We start from the raw sequence: 23,543 nt of genomic DNA, 5'->3' as shown, positions 1-23,543 counted from the left end.
CGTGCCAGAGGTTGCCGACCCCTGTATTACGCACTGTATCAATATAACAAAGACAGTCCCTGACAAAAAAAAAATTAAGTGCCTTAAGCACTGTCCTTTTGCTCTGGACTTGCAGCTGAAGCACTCTCCAAGGTCCTCTTTTAAACTTTTTTAGATGTACAAGTTAGTTAGTTTTTCATTTTCTACAGCACAAAGTCACAAATAAGCATTCCAAAAAAAACAAAACTATTTTCAGATAGTACTTAACTCAGCTGTAGAAATGATGACCACTTTAGACAGAGATGTAGTTAACTGTCAGCTCTTAATAGGACTGTGTCTTCCTTATAAGTCTAAATATCACCTAGCATGCTTTGGGCACTACTGTAAAGACACCTGACCTTGGGCTCTGTGGAGTGTGTACCTCACCAACTTTGCAAAACATAAAAACTTTAGTTGTCTAAACTACTCAAACCATTGTAACAGCTTGCCTCTTTCTACATTATTATTAGCCAAAACATTACATACTAACGCATGGCTTTTTTTTTTTTCAAAAATATTTTCTACGATGGCTCATAATCAATAAATTCTTCACTAATGGACAGCAATCTTTTTGTCAATAATGATGGAATGATATATGCTATGTGTCTTTCCTGTATAGATTTTTCTCCTCATTTTCTCCTTACCTTCTGGTGTTTGACCTTCTCTTTTCAGCATCTGGACAGCTCCTACATACTTCTTGAGTTGTACTTTCAGCACTTCATTCTCCCTGCAGGTACAACAGTAAGAGAAAAATATTAGCACATTACCAAATATAAAAGACGATATCATTTGTTTCAGATGTGAAATGGGTTAAAAAAATCAACATTCATAAATATTACTATGTTCTATCTTCAAAACTAAAAGCAGTAACCTGTAAAGAGAATTACCACAAAGGTAGTATCTAACATATACGTCAGTAACACTGGAATAGGGAAACTAGTTTTCCAGCATGAGGGAAATATGTGGCCAAGTGAAATATAGGCCAATCAATACAATATAGTAGATCATTTATACCCACAGCTTCTACATTACTTTCTGTCTATATTAGGCATCTCTAACCACATATCCACCATCATCATAGATCTAAGTGACTGTGGCTTGCATGCCAAAAGTACAGCTGGTTAATAATTGAGGGTGGACTATAAACAAAGAAATGCAGTGGTTCACATTACATACTAGTTATTTTATTCTATTTTTCCTATGGTCTAAGTATTTACTGCTGAACAAATAAATAATTAATTCAGAACTTGAAACTGACTGTACTAGTGAAAGACACTGACAGCCCTCTTTGTAAAAAAAATATTCAGAATGTAATTTTCAATGTACAGCTGCTAATTGAGAAGAATTCAGTAAAGTGTAAGTTATACATTTTTAGTCTGCTATTTTTCAAAGTTTATCTTCTACTTCCTTATTATTTTCAATTGGAGAGAAGCAAGTATTTAAATTTCCCACTATTTTTCTGCCACTAGTGACACTAAAAGCTTTAGTTAAGGTCTGAAATAGAAAAGGATTGTAACAGCTTAAATTTCAAACAAAGATATAAATCAGCCACCCCTTTGAGTTCATTCAGTCTCATTAATTCAATAGAAGCATTTATACAGAAGAAACAGAATTTAACTTTGTCAAGCAAGTGAATACAGAAAACCCTTATGTAATAAAGCTTCTAAATAATCTCACTCAACATGGCATAAAAAGCACTTCATACTGCAAATGTTTTGCAAGTGGTTTGGAAATAGACTCCACCTGTAACAAGAAGAGACTTGGCTTCCCAATAGTTCCCTCAAAACAAGAGGCTTTTTTCAGTATAGTAGACACTTGTCACTCTCAAACTACAGATTTATAACTATGCAGAACAGTCTGCCACAGAAAATTAGAAATGAAGATGCAGATTCAACTGTTTAGAAAGATTGCTTTTCTGAAATAGATATACCAGGTGGAAAAGCCTTGGAGACACATTCTCCCTTAGAGGAAGCATGCTAAATTGTACATTTGGCAGTTAGACTGGTTAGGGGGGGAAGTATGCAATGCCTCAGAGGCAGTCCAAAAAAGGCAGTCCAAAAAACTTAAAAGAGCTACAACTATCCCAATAGATAGTTCTCTAAGGTCCCTACAGAAGGGTATCTTCTGTAGGAGTGCTGCCCGCCCCTCAAGATCCTCTTCCACCCCACTCAAAACATAAAGGGCCGCAAATTGCATTCCAGCTAATAGCACTATGCCACCGAAAGATACAGTCAACAGAGTTGATACTAAATTACGTTGAACTCTTTTAATTATTTGTTATGCAGGATGAGGAAAGGGGACATTAATGGGAGAATGTAATACTAAATTAACCTTTTTAAAATGGCTAATTTCAACCTAATTATGCAATGCCAATGGAAATAGGACGGATCTGAAACTTTAGCACTCTTTTAGAGTTGATATGGGGCTATGAAAACTGGACAGGAACACACTACTTGAATTATTTTAAATATTGTCGAAAGCATGAAATTAGGTGCCAGCAATTGCACTTAATCCTCTACCACACAGCAAGCAGACTTAAATCTCCACAGCAAAAGTAAGAGCGCTCTTACTTTCTCACCATTAATCTGGACTCAACAGAAATTCATTCCTGGTTCCACTTTCCTGGCAGGAAAGATTTTCAATTTCCAATCATTCTGCAATCCCACAATTGCAACATCAAATACTGCCTTTGAGTCTGAAAGTAAATCCAACTATTCTGCTAGATTCCCAATCAAATTCAGCCTAGAATAGTAACAATAGAATTTTTAACTGTAGCCTCAAGTTTCTGTGACACAATCTAATAAAAATATTGAGAAAGTCATACTTATTTTGTCACAATTGTGCTGCCATCAAGCAATCCACACTTCAGCTGCAGTAATTTAAACACTCACAGTTAAAATAAAGGGAGGGCTTTCCCTTGGGACTATCTTAAGAAATGATTACTATATAAAAATGACAATATAGAACATTCTTAGGAATTTACTGGAAAATTAGGCTGCTGCTATATTCTTTATTTAAAGGCCACACAGTTGTCAAGTCAGACTTCTGGTCAATGCAACCTCAGTTTAATTCAGTCCCTTAATAGCAGTTTGCTAAATCCTGTGGGGAAGGAACTATTCATTACTTAACTATGAAATTTTAATAAAGTCCTTGAATGTTTTATGCATTTTAGGATATTTTTAATTTCCTAAATATGTAAACTACAAAAACAAGTCTTTTTTTCTTCAGATGGAAAGAAGAGAGGTGAGATTTAGAATAAGAAAACACAGAAATATTGTTTAATCTCATGTACTAAATGATGATAGGATTAGGTAACTCATTCTTGGAAAATATTATATTTTATACCAAAATCATGGAGGAAACATTTATCATTAACAGTGCAGACATATCTATATTTATAACTATATTCAGTTTCGAATTAGGAGGCTTAAACATCAAAAGAATCGCAAGGCATGATAAACACTAGAATCTTAAAGGGGCATTTTTAAGTTTGGGAAGATGGATAGGGAATCTGTCTATACTGAGAAACTAATACCATTTAAAAATATTAAAATTATACTATTGTATCAAAGAACTCAAAAAAAACCCCAAAGTACACATTCACTTCACAAAGGTGGTGAAATCACATAGGATTTCCTATTTAAGACAATTTCAAAGCAAGCTATCATAGTTCAGTTCACATCTCATTTTCAAATGTGTCTCTTTATCAATCAATTGGCCTAATATTACTTATTAGTCCTGAACATTTATTTTATAAGACCAGCAGGAACAATCTAAATTCTAACATAGCACCCATCCCCGTGGTGTGTGAATTTCTATAGCTTTTTATCTAAGGATCTCAAGACACATAACACCTGATTTAACACCCACGGAAATTGTCTTTCCATTGACTTCAATGGAGTTAGATCAGGCTTGAGGGAACTTTGATTGGAACTGGGAGGGAAGAGATAGGGAGCAGAAAAGGAGCTAGGGAGTGTGGGGAAGGGACAGATTGGCTGGACAAAGTTGAGTGGGACAAGGAGTGGGGTTTGGGGTGGGCAAAGAGCAAGAGACAGGACTGGAATAAGGACAGTGTGGAGAAGACAGGAACACGTGTCAGGCAGGTGGAGCAAACGTGCAGAAAAGTCTGTTCCCACTAAAGCACACTCTCCTCCAGAACCTGAATAGAACCCAAGATTCTCAAGTATTCCTCTGCAGTGAGTAAATAGCTGTGAAACCCACTAGCAAAGCATGCCTCTCATCTCCATCTAATGGCTGGCCCACAGAGGACAACAACCTACTATTCCTATCAGTCTGTTAGCTCAACTGTGCCAGAGGTCTATGCTGTGGATCGAAAGGTTACAACCCTGCTGATGACCCATCTAGATGTCAATATGATGCCAAATAATAGAAATTCTGTTTTTTCAGTTTACTTTTTTAAAACCCCAGGAAATAACACACAAAAATTATGTTTAAAAAATGCTAAGATTGATAAGGCAATCATGCAAAAAAGTTAGAAAATGATAGATCTAAGATTGCTCATGCAACCTTAATTCAGCCCCCTCCTCCTCTCCCCTGTATACAGTCATTTATTTGAGTATATGACATATAAACAAACTAACCAGGTGACTAATATTTTGGGGGGGGGTTCAAAATTACACACAATTTCTCATTTTTGTGTAGACAATATTACAAAGTTTGCTTTTGACAAAACAGATTTGTTTTCCAAATTCTCTTTTTTAGTAGGATGATTAGACAAATACAGCATAAACCTACATTTCAATATAAAAAGTGACAGCTTGTATACATCTCTAAAGGCAAGGGGGATTTTTGTCAAACTAATATTCAGTCTGAAATTGATTCAAGTAGTAGGAGGTGGTTGTCAATAGTTTTGCAACTGTATTCCACAACAAAAATTATGGAATGTATTTCAAAGTTTTAACAAATATGAACATTTTGTATTTCAAAAATTCATTTGGTTACACTGCTCTACAGCCAAAATGCTTCTGAAATAAATGTAGTCAAACTTTACTAATTCTGGGTCACTGAGAACAAAAATGATGCTTAAAATTGTTGATTGGCTCTAGTTTTCAAGATATGCTATTGGGTCAGTATATACGTCCCTTGACTTGGGAATGGCGGAGGATAAGTGAGTTATAAAGGGAAGGGATCTCAATTTAAACCAGACATGACTAAAATCCATCTTTGACTGGATCTATGAATAAATCTATGACTGGGTTTGGATAGTACTTGCTTTTTAGGCAAAACAATGAATGGTGCAATCTGAAGCTGGTATTGCATCATACATGATATGAATTGCATCATGTTATTCCTAGAAGTCATGGATGATGCAATCATAACGACGCTTACATCACTCTGCTGAACAAATTGCCCTATATCAGCTCTAGAAATCATACAGTGTCGTGCTCTCTTATTTGTCAGTGTTTGATTTTGCAAAGGGACACATTTCTGTTTAGCCAAAGTGAGCAGAGATGCCTCGTACTTGTGTGAACAGTGCAGATAACTTTTGCATCACAAAAGCTCAGTATAACCACTATGGTTAAGAAAGCCTATCACCTTTATTCTGGCTGCAAAATTGGAGATCAGGACAAGAGGTGGGCCCCACACATATGCTGCAACACTTGTGCAACAAATCTTTGCCAGTGGTTGAACAGGAAAGGGAAATCTATGCCTTTTGCAGTGCCAATGATTTGGAGAGAGCCAACAGATCATACCAGCAATTGTTACTTCTGCATGGTGCCTCCAGTTGGGAAAGGTGTGTCAAAGAAGAAAAAGTGGACTGTGCATTATCCAAACATTCCATCAGCTAGACGCCCAGTACCCCACGGAGAAGGACTGCCAGTTCCTGATGCACCAGAATCATTCTCACTTGAGTCAGACGAGGAAGAGGAAGAGGATGAAACTTCTGGTCCTGAACCATCAATGTCACAGGACCCACATTTTCTCCCATCCTCCTCCTCTCAACTCCACCTCATAACACAAGGTGAACTGAATGACCTTGTCAGGGATTTGGAACTACCCAAGAGTAAGGCAGAGCTGTTGGGCTCCAGACTACAGCAGTGGAATCTCCTGGCAGGTGATGTTAGGGTTTCCATGTTCCGTGACCGTCAAAAGGATCTTGTCCCATTCTTCTTCATGGAAGGTGATCTTGTAGCCTGCAACAACATCGATAGTGTGATGGCAGCCCTCAACATCGTTCACGATCCAGATGAGTGGAGACTGTTCATTGATTCATCGAAGACGAGTCTTAAAGCTGTTTTACTGCATAATGGCAATGTTTTGCCATCAATTCCAGTTGGTCATGCAGTCCATATGAAGGAAACCTATAACAACATGAAACAACTTTTGAGGTGCATAAACTATGACCAACATCAGTGGCAGCTTTGTGGCGATTTGAAGGTTGTTGCTCTCTTGCTTGGTCTGCAGACTGGATACACAAAGTACTGCTGTTTTCTCTGCGAATGGGATAGTCGTGCAAGAGATTCCCACTACATCAAGAAAGATTGGCCACTCCAACAGTCATTGGAGCCTGGGAGGAAAAGTGTTCAGCATCCACCACTTGTTGAATCAAGGAAGATTTTGTTACCACCCTTACACATCAAGCCGGGTCTGATGAAGAACTTTGTCAAGGCCATTGACAAAACACAAGCAGTTTTCAAGTACCTCCGTGGAAAATTTCCAAGGTTAAGTGAAGCTAAGATAAAGGAAGGTGTCTTTGTTGGTCCTCAGATTCGTGAACTTCTTCGAGATGATGCATTTGACCATGCACTGCGTGGCAAGGAAAAGACGGCATGGAAAGCCTTCCAGTTAGTGGCAATACATTTTCTCGGAAACAACAAGGCAGACAACTACAGGTTGTTGGTGGAAAACCTCCTCAAGGCATACAAAAGCCTTGGTTGCAACATGTCACTAAAGATACATTTTTTCCACTCTCATCTAGATTTTTTTCCACCGAACTGCGGAGCGGTGAGCAACGAGCACGGCGAGCGATTTCACCAGGACATTGCAACAATGGAGAAACGCTATCAGGGCAAACGGAGCCCATCAATGCTTGCAGACTATTGCTGGACAGTGACAAGAGATGCTCCATTTAATGAATACAAGAGACAAGCCAAGAAGCGCCGAGTAGACACTGAATAGGACTAAACTATGTACAGAATAGTTTTTTGCCTTTTGTTTCATAATAAATTTTATTTATATAACCCTTTTGCTGATTTTTAAAGTGTTACATAAACAGGACAGGTGAAATATTCTCATGTAAAGCAACCATAAACACATGAAAAGACCTAGGTTTACAATTTATGATTAAAACTCTACTATCTACACAATATACATAGACATAAAATGTAAAAACTTAAATATCTTAGAAACAGTAGCCAATCAGTTGTTTTAATTGTCATATTTGAATTCAGCACATCAAAATACATAATAAATAGCACATTTTATCTCTGAAGCAGACGACTTCTCAAAAATTGTAGACCAGTGTTATTAACCTTTTATCAAAACATGCTTTCCAAAGCTAATTTCACTGGCATAGATAATATTGTAGCTTCTCGAGACTTTATAATTAAATGATATAGTTAGCTTTTTCCTGTGTAATTTTTCCCCAAGGCAAATCAAACAATTACAGACTCTCTTGACTAGGGAGTTTCCGCCTTTGATAACAGTATTGCTTTGAAAATAAAGTAAAAATATGTCACTAACAGTCACGAAGTTCTACTGGACTATAATGCATTACAGGCAAAGAACAGAACACATTTCACAGGAAAGTAAATATTAAAATTCCAACAGCAATCCAAGAAAAACCAGGAACTTGCTAAAAGGAAGAAGACAACAGGCTGTACTCAAAGGTGAATTTTTGGACTTCTAGTGGAGTTCCTCCAGGATTGGTTTTGGGACCAATCTTATTTAATATTTTTATTAATGACGTAGACACAAAAAGTAGGAGCGTGCTAAAGAAATTTGCTGATACAAAGTTGGGAGGATTCAATAATACAGAGGAGGATTGGAATATTATAGAGGAAGAACTGGATGGCCTTGAAGACTGGAGTAACAGAAACAGGATTAAATGTAATAGGTCAAAATGCAAGGTCATGCACTTAGGGTTTAACAACAAGAATTTCTGCTATAAGCTGGGGTTTGTCAGTTGGAAGCAACAAAGGAGTAGGGAGACCTAAGTGTGTAGGTCGATCACAGGATGAGCTGCAAATGTGATGCTTCTGCAAAAAAGGCAATCGTAGGATGTATCGTGTGAGGCACTTCCAATAGAGACAGAGAAGTTATTAATGTCATTGTACAAGGCACGGGTAAAACCTCATTTGGAATACTGTGTACAATTCTCCTCACTCATGTTCAAGAAAGAGTAATTTAAATTGGAACAGGTGTAGAGAAGAGCTACTAAAATGATCAGGGGAATGGAGGGCCTATCTTATGAGATATGACTAAAGAATGTGGCTTGTTTAGATTAGCAAAAGGAAGGCTGAGAAACATCGGGGTAAACACCAGGGAGGGGAAGAGCTATTTAAGTTAAAGGATAATGTTGCCACAAGAACAAATGGGTATAAACTGGCCATGAACAAATTCAAGCTGGAAATCAGAAGAAGGTTCTGAAACAGCCTACCAGTAAGACAGTGGTTCTCAAACTAGGGGTCATGACCCTCAGGGGGTCACAAGGTTATTACATGGGGGTCACAAGCTGTCAGCCTCCACCCCCAAACCTCATTTTTCCTCCAACATTTATAATAGTGTTAAACATTAAAAAAGTGGTGGGAGGGATAGCTCAGTGGTTTGAGCATTGGCCTGCTAAACCCATGGTTGTGAGTTCAATCCTTGAGGGGGCCACTTAGGGATCTGGGGCAAAAATCAGTACTTGGTCCTGTTAGTGAAGGCAGGGGGCTGGACTCAATGACCTTTCAAGGTCCCTTCCAGCTCTAGGAGATAGGATATCACCATTTATTTATTTATTTATTTAATTTATAAGGAGGGGGTCGCACTCATAAACTGTGTGAAAGGGATCACCAATACAAAAAATTTGAGAACCACTGCAGTAAGAGTTCTTGGGGTGTGTGGTTGACTGATCAGTTCATAACTCAGGTGTTCGTAACTCTGAAGTTCTACTGTATCTAACTTAATTTCCTGCCATTAAAGGGGTCTTGGGCACTGGTGCACCTTGATCCCTTCTATTCTCTGCCTGTGGCACATAATTAAGGCTGCGAGTTTGTCACAGAGGTCACATTTGTCATGGAGCTGCAGGGGCAGTGCCTGCAGTAGCACTAGATTCCCATTACTGATGTGAGAATCATGGCTTCCAAGACTCTAAAATGAAACACAGCTAATAATGCTTAAATAGGGCATTAATTTTCAACAGCAGTGTCAAGCTTCTTCACTGTTTTAAAGGAATGGTTATGGTAAGAAATTCATTCTTACACATGTATAAAATATTGCTTTGCTGAAGACAGGCATTCTATTTTCACAATAACTATTAATGACACACAGACCCATACTTCCTTAGCAACAGTTAATGCTGTTCATACTGCCTTTCTTTAAAACTACATGGGAAGAAGAATCATCAAGTAAGCAGTGATTGCAAGTCTTCCAATAGTTAAAAATCTCTATTTCCGCAGTAATTCTGAAGTTGAAGTAATTATCTCTATCCCCATTTTATCTTAGACAACCTAGTACTCAAGGAAACACTGCTTAAAATTACTCAAACAAACCCCAGAACTACTCCATCTTTATGTATTTTGGCAATATAAAAGTGTCAAAATTTTGCAAACTGAAATGATTCTTAATATGACTGCACTTAGTTTAATGTATCTGCCTTTTAATTCATTTTATATATAATGAATGTATAAAAATATAATGAATATATAAAAAATACTCTATAAAAACAGAAAATTCTACAAATCAAATGCAATTCCTCGCCTACATTACATGTCAATTCTGAATAGCTAAGGTTCCAAAATTGTAATATACTGAAGCAACCAAATTTAGATAAGCTACGCCAATAATAACGGCTATACAAGTGATGCAAAATTAATCAGGGTGGCAGCTGGAGGAGCAGGAGGCAGTTTCTGTTCAAGGACTGGCTCAGTAGCCTTGGCAGCTGGCAGACACCGAACTCATTCAGCACCAGTTCAATAAGCCTCTCCAGTAGCGAATGCTCCCATTCCCTTTGGCCTCCTGCTCCATGAACCAGTTCATTAGCAGTGACTCCTGCTGAAGAGCCTGCTCCTGCTGTGCCCTGAGGAATTCAAACTGCTCCTGATTTCTCCTATCCATCTCTATGAACAGCTTTTCCAGGGTCCTTCTCCATCTGCCTCTGATGTCTCTGGAGTATTGCCCTCCTTGCCGAAGGGTTTTCCTCTCAGGTACCAAAGGTCCTGCCAATTCAAAGACAAAAGTCGCATAATATTTTTTTTTTCCTTTGGAAGAAGCTGAGAAATCCTCCCACATAACACAACTTTTCTGTAGAAGGCCACAATTTCGATACTTTTCAGCATTCCAGGAATGCAGCTGTTGGACTATCCTTGATTTTCAGACAACTTTTGCAGCCCATGAGGAAGGAGCAGAAGCTTCTAGTGGTAAAATGCAAATACTAATGTTTTAAAAAATGTAAAATGTTCACAGTGTCTCAAGGGGAGAGGAGCAGGAGCAGTTCCTTCTAGGGCCTATATTGCCATTTGCAATTTCTTCTCCAGATGTTGGCAAAGAAAGTCTTTAAAGAACATGGCAGTTTTCAAGGTACCAAAATGGAAGAAAGAAGTCTTCCAGTTTTGTGAAAGAGATCCAGCAATCTATGCCAGAGAGATGTTTCTGCTAATGTTCCCCTTTACACGTTACTGAATGGAAGGGTTTGGTCAGTTATGAAGGTGGACCAAGCAGATTTGCACTGCCGTTGAACCTCAAGACTCAGCTAGAGTTTCTGCTACACCAGAAATTTGCTTAAATATGCTTAAAGGACTGGCAGGCAATTCAACTGGAAGTTGACTATATTCTCAGCTAACATACAGCGTTTCTGTGCAAAGGGAGATGCAAACCACAAACACTGCTCATCCGACCCACTCAGGCATCACCAGAAAATCCTGTCCTTGTGCCTGCATAACAACAGTGAAATGGACAGGGAAAGAAAGAGACACACCACAACTTTAGTTTCCTGAAGTTTCACATCAGCACAATAAACCACTTGCCTCTCTGTTGCAAAGGGACACTGCACTGTGTTTATTCAACTGCCAGGCTGGATCCTTCTCCCATTCCCATTTCCCCCAGCCTCTGCAGCATGACTCAGTGTCAGGAGAGACCAGACATCAGGGACAGGGATGGTAAAAATTGTGTCATCTTCCAAGGGGCAAAGGATTGATGTGACTAACTTTTCCTCAGACAAATGATACGGCTAGCTTCTCGCTGGAACATATCAAGGGAGACTATGCCAGGCTGGGAAAGACGCTTAAGAAAATCGAGGCTCAGGTGATCTTCAGTGGGATTCTGCCTGTTCCTAGAGAAGGGCAACAAAGGTGTGACAAGATTATGACGATCAACAGATGGCTCAGGCAGTGGTGCTATAAGGAAGGCTTTGGGATGTATGGCCACTGGGAGGCATTCATGGACAGAGGACTGTACTCTCGGGATGGACTTCACCTGAGTAAGGAGGGAAATAGACTTCTAGGATGGAGGCTGGCACAACTGATTAAGGGAGCTTTAAACTAGGAATTTGGGGGAGATGGTTGGGAGATGTCCAGGTAATCTCCACGCCAGATATTAACATTGAGAGGGAAGAAAACCAAGTAAGAAAGGATACAGCCATGGGTAGGAGAACGGACATAAGGAGGAAAGGTAGTGTAGATACCAGTCTAATAGGTGATACTGATGGTAGAATGTCTGTGCCTAATCGGGTAAAGAATGTGAGCGAAGCCAAACTGCAAAAATTAAGATGTTTGTACACCAATGCGAGGAGCCTAGGTAACAAAATAGAGGAACTAGAGCTACTGGTGCAGGAAGAGAAACCAGATATTATAGGGATAACAGAAACATGGTGGAATAGTAGTCATGACTGAAGTACAGGTATTGAAGGGTATGTGCTGTTTAGGAAAGACAGAAATAAAGGCAAAGGTGGTGGAGTAGCATTGTATATCAATGATGAGGTAGACTGTAAAGAAAGAAGAAGTGATGGAATGGATAAGACAGAGTCTGCCTGCGCAAAAATCACATTGGGGGAGAAAGCTACTAGAGCCTCCCCTGGGATAGTGCTTGGGGTGTTCTATAGACCACTGGGATCTGATTTGGATATGGATAGAGACCTCTTTAATGTTTTTAATGAAGTAAATACTAATGGGAATTGTGTGATCATGGAGACTTTAACTTCCCAGATATAGACTGGAGGACAAGTGCTAGTAATAATAATAGGGCTCAGATTTTCCTGGATGCAATAGCTAATGGATTCCTTCACCAAGTAGTTGCTGAACCAACAAGAGAGAATGCATTTTAGATTTGGTTTTGGTGAGTAGTGAAGACCTCATAGAAGAAATGGCTATAGGGGACAACCTTGGTTCGAGCGATTATGAGCTAATTCAGTTCAAACTAAATGGAAGGATAAACAAAAATAGATCTGTGACTAGGGTTTTTGATTTCAAAAGGGCTAATTTTAAAAAATTAAGGAAATTAGTTAGGGAAGTGGATTGGACTGAAGAACTTGTGGATGCAAAGGTGGAGGAGGCGTGGAATTACTTCAAGTCAAAGTTGCAGAAACTATCAGAAGCCTGCATCCCAAGAAAGGGGAAAAAATTCATAGGCAGGAGTTGTAGACCAAGCTGGATGAGCAAGCATCTCAGAGAGGTGATTAAGAAAAAGCAGAAAGCCTACAAGGAGTGGAAGATGGGAGGGATCAGGAAGGAAAGCTACCTTATTGAGGTCAGAACATGTAGAGATAACGTGAGAAAGGCCAAAAGCCATGTAGAGTTGGACCTTGCAAAGGGAATTAAAAACAAAAATAAAAGGTTCTATAGCCATATAAATAAGAAGAAAACAAAGAAAGAAGAAGTGGGACCGCTAAACATTGAGGATGGAGTGGAGGTTAAGGATAATCTAGGCATGACCCAATATCTAAACAAATACTTTGCCTCAGTCTTTAATGAGGAGCTTAGGGATAATTGTAGAATGACAAATGTGAATGAGGATATGGAGGTAGATATTACCACATCCAAGGTAGAAGCCAAACTCGAACAGTTTAATAGGACTAAATCAGGGGGCCCAATAATCTTCATCCAAGAATATTAAAGGAACTGGCACATGAAATTGCAAGCCCATTAGCAAGAATTTTTAATGAAGCTGTAAACTCAGGGGTTGTACCATATGACTGGAGAATTGCTAACATAGTTCCTATTTTTAAGAAAGGGGGAAAAAGTGACCCGGGTAACTACAGGCCTGTTAGTTTGAAATCTGTAGCATGCAAGGTCTTGGGAAAAAATTTGAAGGAGAAAGTAGTTAAGGACATTGAGGTCAATGGTAATTGGGACAAAATACAACATGGTTTTACAAAAGGTAGATCGTGCCAAACCAACCTGATCTCCTTCTTTGAGAAGGTAACAGATCTTTTAGACAAAGGACACGCAGTGGATCTAATTTACCTCAATTTCAGTAAGGCATTTAATATGGTTCCACATGGGGAATTATTAGCTAAATTGGAAAAGATGGGGATCGATATGAAAATTGAAAGGTGGATAAGGAACTGGGTAAAGGGGATACTACAATGGATCATATTGAAAGGTGAACTGTCAGGCTAGAGGGAGGTTACTAGTGGAGTTCCTCGGGGATCAGTTTTGGGATCAATCTTATTTAATCTTTTTATTACTGACCTTGGCACAAAAAGTGGGAATGTGCTAATAAAGTTTGTGGATGTCACAAAGCTGGGAGGTATTGCCAACACAAAGAAGGACCGGGATATCATACAGGAAGATCTGGATGACCTTGTAAACTGGAGTAATAGTAATAGGATGAAATTTAATAGTGAAAAGTGCAAGGTCATGCATTTAGGGATTAATAACAAGAATTTTTGTTATAAGCTAGGGACGCATCAGTTGGAAGTAACAGAGGAGAAGAAGGACCTCAGAGTATTGGTTGATCACAGGATGACTATGAGCCGTCAATGTGATATGGCCGTGAAAAAAGCTAATGTGGTCTTGGGATGCATCAGGCAAGGTATTTCCAGTAGAGATAAGGAGGTGTTAGTACCGTTATACAAGGCACTGGTGAGACCTCATCTGGAATACTGTGTGCAGTTCTGGTCTCCCATGTTTAAGAAGGATGAATTCAAACTGGAACAGGTACAGAGAAGGGCTACTAGGATGATCCGAGGAATGGAAAACCTGTCTTATGAAAGGAGACTCAAAGAACTTGGCTTGTTTAGCCTAACCAAAAGAAGGCTGAGGGGAGATATGATTGCTCTCTACAAATATATCAGAGGGATAAATACCAGGGAGGGAGAGGAATTATTTAAGCTCAGTACCAATGTGGACACAAGAACAAATGGATATAAACTGGCCATCAGGAAGTTTAGACTTGAAATTAGATGAAGGTTTCTATCAGAGGAGTGAAGTTCTGGAACAGCCTTCCAAGGGGAGCAGTGGGGGCAAAAGACATATCTGGTTTCAAGACTAAGCTTGATAAGTTTATGGAGGGAATGGTATGATGGGATAGCCTAATTTTGGCAATTAATTGATCTTTGACTATTAGCGGTAAATATGCCCAATGGCCTGTGATGGGATGTTAGATGGGTGGGATCTGAGTTACTACAGAGAATTCTTTCCTGGGTGTCTGGCTGGTGAGTCTTGCCCACATGCTCAGGGTTTAGCGGATCACCATATTTGGGGTCGGGAAGGAATTTTCCTCCAGGGCAGATTGGCAAAGGCCCTGGGGGGTTTTCGCCTTCCTCTGCAGCGTGGGGCACGGGTCACTTGCTGGAGGATTCTCTGCACCTTGACATCTTTAAACCACGATTTGAGGACTTCAATAGCTCAGACAAGGTTAGGGATTTGATACAGGAATGGATGGGTGAGATTCTGTGGCCTGCGTTGTGCAGAAGGTCAGACTAGACAATCATAATGGTCCCTTCTGACCTTAAAGTCTATGATTCTATGATTTAATCAAAGTGTTCTACAGCTGTGTTCTGTTTCCTTCCTGGACCTAACCCCACCCCACCACTCCACTTCCCACCCTACCCCACCCCATAAATCTGCATGGCTCCTGTTTGTACAAAGCACTGAACTGTGTAATCTTCCAAGGGACAAAAGACAGCTGTTACTAACTTTAGAACTGCAACTGTGAGTCTTCTACAACTGTCCTATTCCTAACTGGGACCCTTCTAACCCACCCCTTCCCCCAGTTCACATCTGACTGTGCCTGTCCAAGGAATGCACAGACAGAGGAGCACAATGATTTTTTCCTTAACAGTCTGTTCTTAAGAAGTATCTTTAGCCAAATGCATAATAGTTGTTAATCAGACATCAATAAAATCATTGACCTATAACTGTGTCCTGCTTGGGGACCATTTTGGGATAGATGGATGGGGCTGGATAAAGGGGAAAGTTGGAGGAGTTTGGTTAGGGCATGACAATGGCATGCTTTCAGCACTGCAATTCAAACAGTTCAGAGACATAGTAACACATGGTATGTGGTCTAGGGAGGAAAAGTCAGTGCACAGTACTTCAAAAGCCTTCAATCTTAAAATCAGAAATTCAGCACCAGAGCAAGAGGGGACATTTGAAGTGAGGGTGCGGGTCCAGTGCAACTTATCAGTCTCAGATTCTGGTTCCTGCCACAACTCAGGGTCCTCCTCAGGTTCGTTGAGGAGGCTTGCTCAACCAGCTTCTCCGAATAAAGGTACAGAATCATATGTTCCTCATCCTCCAGGTCTTCTGGGGCATCCTCCATGGGTTCCTGTTGCTTCCTTGCCCTTGCCCTTGCCCTCATCAGTATCCATCAGGCAATGAAGCCAGCAGGGCTGAGACTGAGATGGAAATCATGAGCCACCTCTGGCTCTGTACTAGGAGCCTGTGACAGCTCCTCATAGAAGGGGAATGTACAACAAGCCCTCCCAGCATGATTGTTCGAGTCTTTGGCCTTCCTGTACATGAGACTCAAGTGCTTGATGAGTTCCCGGCACTGGGCCAGAGTCCGCTGAATGCCCACCTGCTCCAGCCTTTGTAAAATTCCCGGTACAGGTGAATGTTTCTGACACTTCAAGAGAAGTGGTGGAGGACAGTGTACTCCAACCACACACTGATCAACACCCAGGTATGGTAGAGGGGCCAACCAGCTGCTCTTGGAGCAGGATCCAGTTTCACCTGTATTGATCTGTAAAGAGTGCAGCGGAAAGCTGTTCTGATATGGTCAGTGCAACTTGCTACTATCACTGAAAATGGAGAGACAGGGACCTTTATGAACTGGGAAAGGGCCAGGAAGAAAAGGTGCGTTGTGGGAATGGGGTAGAGCACTATTGAAATTTGAGACCTGGTACATGTCCCTTACACTTATCCATGTGCAAACTTACACAGATATGGGACCATGCCACAGATGAGGTATGTTCTTCCCACACCTCTCAGGCATGCGAGCTCACTCGCCCCTCTACTTGCCTTCAGATATGTGCTTCTGGGGTTTAGGTGCAGACAATAGGGGAGTATGGCACAACCATGCACACTGACGCATATAATCACTAGCATAGACATACCATAAGGCAACTGCTCTCCAACCCCTTATACTCCAGGACTGTTTTTCTATCACAATTCCCTTCATCACATACATCCCATTCTTTTCCCATGAATCCATCTCAACCTCTTCATCACCCATCACAGCTCCGCTGGGAGCAAAGAAGCGGGTGGAAGTGGCTGCATGCAAGGAGGGTATAGAAATAAGTGGGAATAATGAGAGAATAGTGAGGTAGGGGAGGAGGATGGGATCAGAGAAAAACAGCAGTATGCATACAGTTAAGGTCAGAAGGCCTGTGCTATGGGAAGAGTGCGGTATTAGGGAGACCAACATCTCTCTCCATTCTCCCGCCTCAGCTCTCACGGCAGCACTGACTTGGTGCACAAGACGGTAGTGCAGTGAGGAATCTTTCAAGCACTCATATCCAAGCTCGGATAGTGTCAGGGAACCTTAAAGAGCTGTGACAGTCGGGTTCAAGGAATGTACTAATGAGAACTCTTGACATGTGTCCAGTCTCCCTCATATCGCTGATTATAACAACCACTAAGAACTGTGACATACAAATAGCTATGAGGAAGGGTGACAGTTGATTGAGATACCTCTGATGATACAATGGTCGTACTAGAGGAACCCGAGCCGTTAACCTGGGCTTTTCCATACTGTCATAACATTTAGATACAAAAATAGTTAATAACGTGGCTTAATTATAACCTTGTTTCAAATGTAGTCTATGCACAAGATTTCAATGGGTTTTACTTATGTGAAAAGTTTGAAGACTTTGTGTTATTCCATTATTAAGATCACTTAGAAAGACAAAAACAAAGGTCTGAGACTATTAATTTAAAGGTCTCAATTTTAATTTTAGCTCCAACCAATTAAACTTGTAAATTCTCATAAAAATCCTTCTGTAGTAAAAGAATAAATGCTGTAATTTGGGGGCATATACACTGCATTCTTCACACAGAACAAAAAGGTTGAAACCCAGCCGTAAGTATAACAATCTCATCCCACAGTGCATCTGTGGAACTGTGGCTAGCGCCTTCATAATTTGTGATCAGATAGCTCCTGAAGTCCCAGTTAGAATCACAGGCCTTCCCCAGGAAATATCATGGAGTAGTTAATATCTATATCACATGTCAGATAGCCATGCTTAAAATCTTTTGTGTGTTGGCTGCTGAGTTTTTGGCTTGCTCATATGTGAAAGTGTTTAGGTCAGGTGTAATGCCCCTAAAGATATCCAACTACATCATGAAAATCATGTTTCACTTTGATTAACCAGTTCAATTAATGTGAAACAAATCAATTAAGAGATGAATCATTAACAGTTCAAATATAATTAGTAATGTACATGAACATCAAGACTTTTTGGTTTGATGCACTTTATCCTTTTACATGCTATACTTATGAATACTCACACGCACAACTAATTAAGCTTTTGGCATTTTACTCTGAAGTAACGTCAACCATCTCATATCTTAGGCATACATTTCTCAGTTTTTTTCATTGCTTTACTTTCAATTTTGCAACAGTCTGATATAAATAAATATTTGCTATAGTTTGGGCCTTTTTATTGAGGACAGAAGATTTATTTCAAAACTCATTTTTACCTATCCATAAATAGTTTCTTGGAAATTATGTTAAGAGACAAGATTTTTTACTTCTTCGGGAATTTTAGTGCATAGTAGTTGTTTATAAAGATAAAATAAAACCGGATAATGCTTTAGCTCTAGAGTCTCTCTTGGATTTTTGGTTTATGAAGAATAATCAAAGACATTGGCTTTATACAATGCCTTTCCTCACCTCCCTTGCCTGTATACATCTGAATCTATACTCTAAAATATTGAAGTTGGGAAATGCTGTAGTTTGTGAAAAACTACAGAAATTCTTGCAGATCTCTGCTACATCTTAAGATTATTATTTTAAAAACTACTTAAAATAATTGTTTGTATTCCTCCTACTATTGCTGGATATATGTCTAAAGGCTTGAATAATATCTTAGTAACACTAAATGACATCTGAGCCACTAATAATCTGGATAAATTGAGTCCACTTTTTGGTCTATGTTTTAAAACCAATTCTCCCACAATACTCCCAGAACCATATATTTGTTGCTTTATGGGAGATCTGGCCCCTTAGTTGTGGTATATGCCCACTCAGTAATACCACTGTATATTGTTAATTTTATTTTTTCCAAGCGAATTAAAAATTCTAGTGAACATAAAGTTCCACAACTTTTCAGCCCACTGTAGTTCTATTCTAACACACATTGGCATTGTCTGTTTTTTGTCTTTACTAGAATTACCTCTCTCTCTTCTATTGTTTAAATACATTTCCAAAGTGCTCATTGAAAATAAATGAGGTATGGAAATTGTTAAAGAGAATATTTTGGCAAATTTGGCAGAGAGGTTAGAGAAGTATTTTTCTTTCTGCTTTCATAATTTTTTCAACCATTATCCACTGAAAAAAATATATATTTGCTACTATGATTCATGCTGTAATTTTTAGAGAGTTTTTGCTTTAGTCAGTGCAAAATGCAAGTTAGTCTAAAACAATTTAAATCATCAAAATTACATGGTGAAGACATGCGAGTTAGACTGACGATCTACTACACACAATATTTTCTCATACACTGTTTAAAAAAAATCATCTTCAGGTCAGAAAGCTACTTTTGTAAGTTAAGAATGGAACAGAGTAACACAGTGTAATCTTTTATATATCTAAACTATTCTGGCCTGAAGAGAGTTTTAATTAAATGAATAAATTTCTAACAATAATACTGGATGTTAACGGGTACTTTGTCAGGAACTGAAAACACTCGTCTTGCTTCTAATCCAAGATTTACACAGAAATCCAAACATGTATTTTGTTCTGCTGACAACATACAATTTTTAAGACGCTTCAAAATATTATATAGTTTTACATAAATCTAGTAAATTAACTGGAATGAAAAAAAATGTTGTACGAATGTCTGAATTGTGCATATATCCAAACAATATTAGTAAGGATATGGTCTGATCACAGAGGTCACGTATTCCGGGACTTGAACAGATCTCCATGACTTCTTCGGCTTCAGCCCCACCATGGCGGGGCTCAGGCTTCAACTACAGCCCTGCAGTGACCTTACCCTGATTTTGTACATTTTTACCATGACTGCTCCGTGAATTTTGCCTAATTTTACCATGGAAAAATTGTATCCATACATATGAGGTATAAATACGACATTAACTGGAATCATAAAACTCCTGGGATTGCATGGAGAGCAGGGGTGGGCAAACTATGGCGTGGGGGCCACATCCAGCCCTCCAGCCAGTTTAAACTGGCCCTTGAGCTCCTGCTGAGGAGCAGGGTCTGGGGCTTGCCCTCCTCTTGCGCTCCAGCCAGGGAGCAGGGACTGAGGCCGCTCTGCGCGCGCATGCTGAGGCTCCCGGAAGCAGCAGCATGTCCCCCCTCCAGCTTCTACACTTAGGGGCAGCCAGAGGGCTGTGTACACTGCCTCCGCCTGAACCGTCACCCCCACAGCTCCCATTGGTTGGGAACTGCGGCTAATGGGAGCTGTAGGGGCGGTGGCTGTGGATGGGGCAGCGCTCAGAGCCGCCTGGCCGCACCGCTACATAGGAGCGGGGACATGCCACTGCCTCCAGGAGCTGCTTGAGGTAAGCGCCACCCGAAGCCTGCATCCCTGACCCCCTCCCATGCCCCAACCCCCTGCCCCAGTCCTGATCCCCCTCCCACCCTCTGAACCCCTTGGTCCCAGCCTGGAGCACCCTCCTACACCCCAAATCCCTCATCCCCAGCCTCACCCCAGAGCCCATACCCCCAGCCAGAGCCCTCACCCTCTCCTGCACCCCAACCCCAATTTCATGAGCATTCATGGCCCACCATACAATTTTCATACCCTCGGGCCAAAAAGTTTGCCCACTCCTGATGTAGAGCCTGTCATCACACCACTAAACATGACTGCTAATGCAACCAAGTCTTTAAAAAAATTGCAAGGAGGCATAATTTAACAGAAGAGTTTGTCACAAAGGAAAATACTACATGCTTGGAAAGCTGTAAAATTGTTTTCTTTTGGCTAACATGGCATAGACCATGACCCAATGTAAAGTGTATTTGTGCTTCGTGTTCAAAGTTTTCATGGTAATCTTCCCATTCAAAAAAGTTTATACTAAGTATGAATGCCAGACAAGGTGATATGTCTTCTCCTGCAATATCCTTTGTAGTATGGACATTGTCTACTGAACAGCCTGTTTGTTAATTTGTCTGACTGACCTTTAATGTTAAAGCAATTCTATCTTCTCACTGCCTTTTCTTGGCATAGATGTCACATCTGTGAGAACACGAAGCATTCACATTTATCTTTTCAAGATCAGGCAATTTCCTCATCTTCCATCTGAAATATTACATTTCACTGGATTTTCTATGTTTAAGAATACAAAAACTGTTTTCTCTTTGTGGATTCATTTTTAAACTCATCCTTTGGTGGTTTATGGAATGGCACAAGCCAGCTTGCCATCATACAACAAGTAACTTAACAAACTGAAAGAAGCCTCTGAATAAAGAACAGTTCAGATAATTTTCAGAACCCAGGTCAATATGGTGATACTTTATTGCTCTACTATCTCTCTACACACATTTGTTTTAAGGTAAATCATGTACACCATTTCAGTTTAACAGAGCATATACATTATGAATGGCTGTCAAAAATGGTATTGTTTAGATAATCATTAAGTCATTCTGACTGACTTCATTGTATTGTCAAATGACAAATTATGGGGTAGTACAACAACTGTGTAAAAACTGAGCAGGACCTTGTGAATGCCACTTTTTAAAATAGTTCCTTGCATTTTTATGGGCATGTTTACATCTTGAAGAATACCAAAGCATTTATAAGCAACAATATATGTGAATCATTTCATCCAACACTGAAGTACAGCTGTTTCTGAATGAGTATAACACTAGATAACAGCTGAATACAAGATGCCAAATTCAGAAGGGATGTGCATGGAAGAACCATTCCTGTGAGTAATTTACATGCTGGGTAGAAGAGGTGAACAGATTGGTTTGTAGCAGAAGCAACAGGAGGATGTAACAAGGTGTAAAAAGGTTTAAGATAAAGCATAGCCTGTTCCCCATTTCCACACACACACTTTATCTTACATCCTACTCCTTTTCAATGCTTTACTTGCTACAACCCTGCACTTCTGCCCCCTACGTTAGTAAGATACACTGATGCCAATTTATTGAAGTGTAAACACCACCATCTTTGAATTTGAGCCAACGTGAATAAGATTACCCAGTTTCATTGTAAACTTCTATATTCTTAGCTTGACACCTCATATAAAACTGTACAGAAAGAATGCAAAAACCTCAAGTAATACATTCTTAACATCCTCAAGGAGCCCATTGCCTCAGTGTGCATGTAATTTCAGAAAAATTCTTTGAATAGACAAAGATCAGCATACAAAATGACACCAAAAAGTGCAGTACTACACCAGAAGGCTAGCAATTCACCATTGCCCAGTTTAAATGTTTTAAGTGGACATTTAAATCCAGTATGATGGTTAATAGCTAGAACTAGTTAAAATATTTCATGAGAAGGACTGAGTTCACTGCCACTTCTAACTTAAATGACCCAAGAATTCTTCTGTGTTTTACAAAGAAATCCACAGCAGAGACTTCCCTGGGCAAATGAGTCTCTTCTCTAGATTTAATAGACTGTGGAGAAAGGCAAATTTTGGTAGTTTTCTAGTTTACAAATGACATCAAAGTCATAAAGAAATAATCATTCCGACAACTGACTGATGACATTCTAAGAATTAGGGAACACTCAAAACACAATTTTTGGTCCTGAAAGATGAAGAACTCCATTCCTTCAGAAGAAAGGGAGCAATATAGTTGAGAGAATTTCAAGGCTAATGCAGATCATTTTCCCAATTAACAATATAATGGATTTGCAGTGTAACTTCTCAGAAAAAATCTGTCCTACTATATTGCCAGTTTCTAGTTAAAAAAATTAAAAATGCATTGCCAGCAGAAGTTAGTTGGCTTGTGTTAACAACTACTTCAGGGACACAGCCAATCTGAAATCTAATCATTTTTAAAAAACTAAGTTCAAAATAGTTTCAACTCCTTCCATGTATGCCGATATCCCATTTTGTAGTTCTGCAACCACATTTGCCTACTTCAAAATAATTTTCTGTACCTATTGCTGTGTGAAGCACAGTTATTTGTAACAATATCAGATCAAAAACATTTCGTGCCAAAGTCTAATATTTTAGTTATGGATGTCCCTTCAGATCAAAGTCCAAAGAACCTATTCTTCTGCTAAAGGGCTCAGATAGGAAACAACATACTGCACAGTATTACGACATTCATGCACAGAAACTATATTTACTCATCATATCAACTATATGGTTTAATTTCTAACTACTCCATCAGAGTTTCATTTGGAGAATTCTCCTCAAGTGTACTCCAACTTTCAAAACACAGAACTTCAAGAACAGTAGAATCTCAGGGTTATGAACACCTAGGGAATGGAGGTTGTTAGTAACTCTGAACAAAACATTATGGTCGGTCTTTCAAAAGTTTACAATTGAACATTGACTTAATACAGGTTTGAAACTGTACTATGCATAAGAAAAATGCTGCTTTTCACCATTTAAATTCAAATGAAACAAGTAGTTTCCTTACCTTGTAAAATCTTTTTTTAAACTTTCCCTTTTTTTTTTTTTAGTGGTTTATATTTAATACAGAACTGTAGTGTATTTGCTCCCCCCCCCCCCCCCCCCCCCCGCTGCTGCCCCCTCATTGCGTACTTCCAGTTCAAA

The 23,543-nt window shown here is 39.6% G+C and overlaps 1 protein-coding gene across 1 annotated transcript in view; it reads right to left on the bottom strand.

Moving 5' to 3' along the window:
- The window catches only part of SNX29 (sorting nexin 29), a 472,333-nt gene that overhangs the window by 333,136 nt on the left and 115,654 nt on the right, over nt 1–23,543 (bottom strand). The window contains exon 14 of the mRNA XM_026650716.2: nt 663–745. Within this exon, the coding sequence (XP_026506501.1) occupies nt 663–745 (83 nt within the window). The remainder of the gene's footprint in view (nt 1–662; nt 746–23,543) is intronic.

This window comes from Terrapene carolina, unplaced genomic scaffold (assembly GCF_002925995.2).
Source record: "Terrapene carolina triunguis isolate 2854851 unplaced genomic scaffold, T_m_triunguis-2.0 Scaffold93, whole genome shotgun sequence".
Lineage (NCBI taxonomy): Eukaryota > Metazoa > Chordata > Testudines > Emydidae > Terrapene > Terrapene triunguis.
This window is presented reverse-complemented; position numbering and strand designations above follow the sequence as displayed.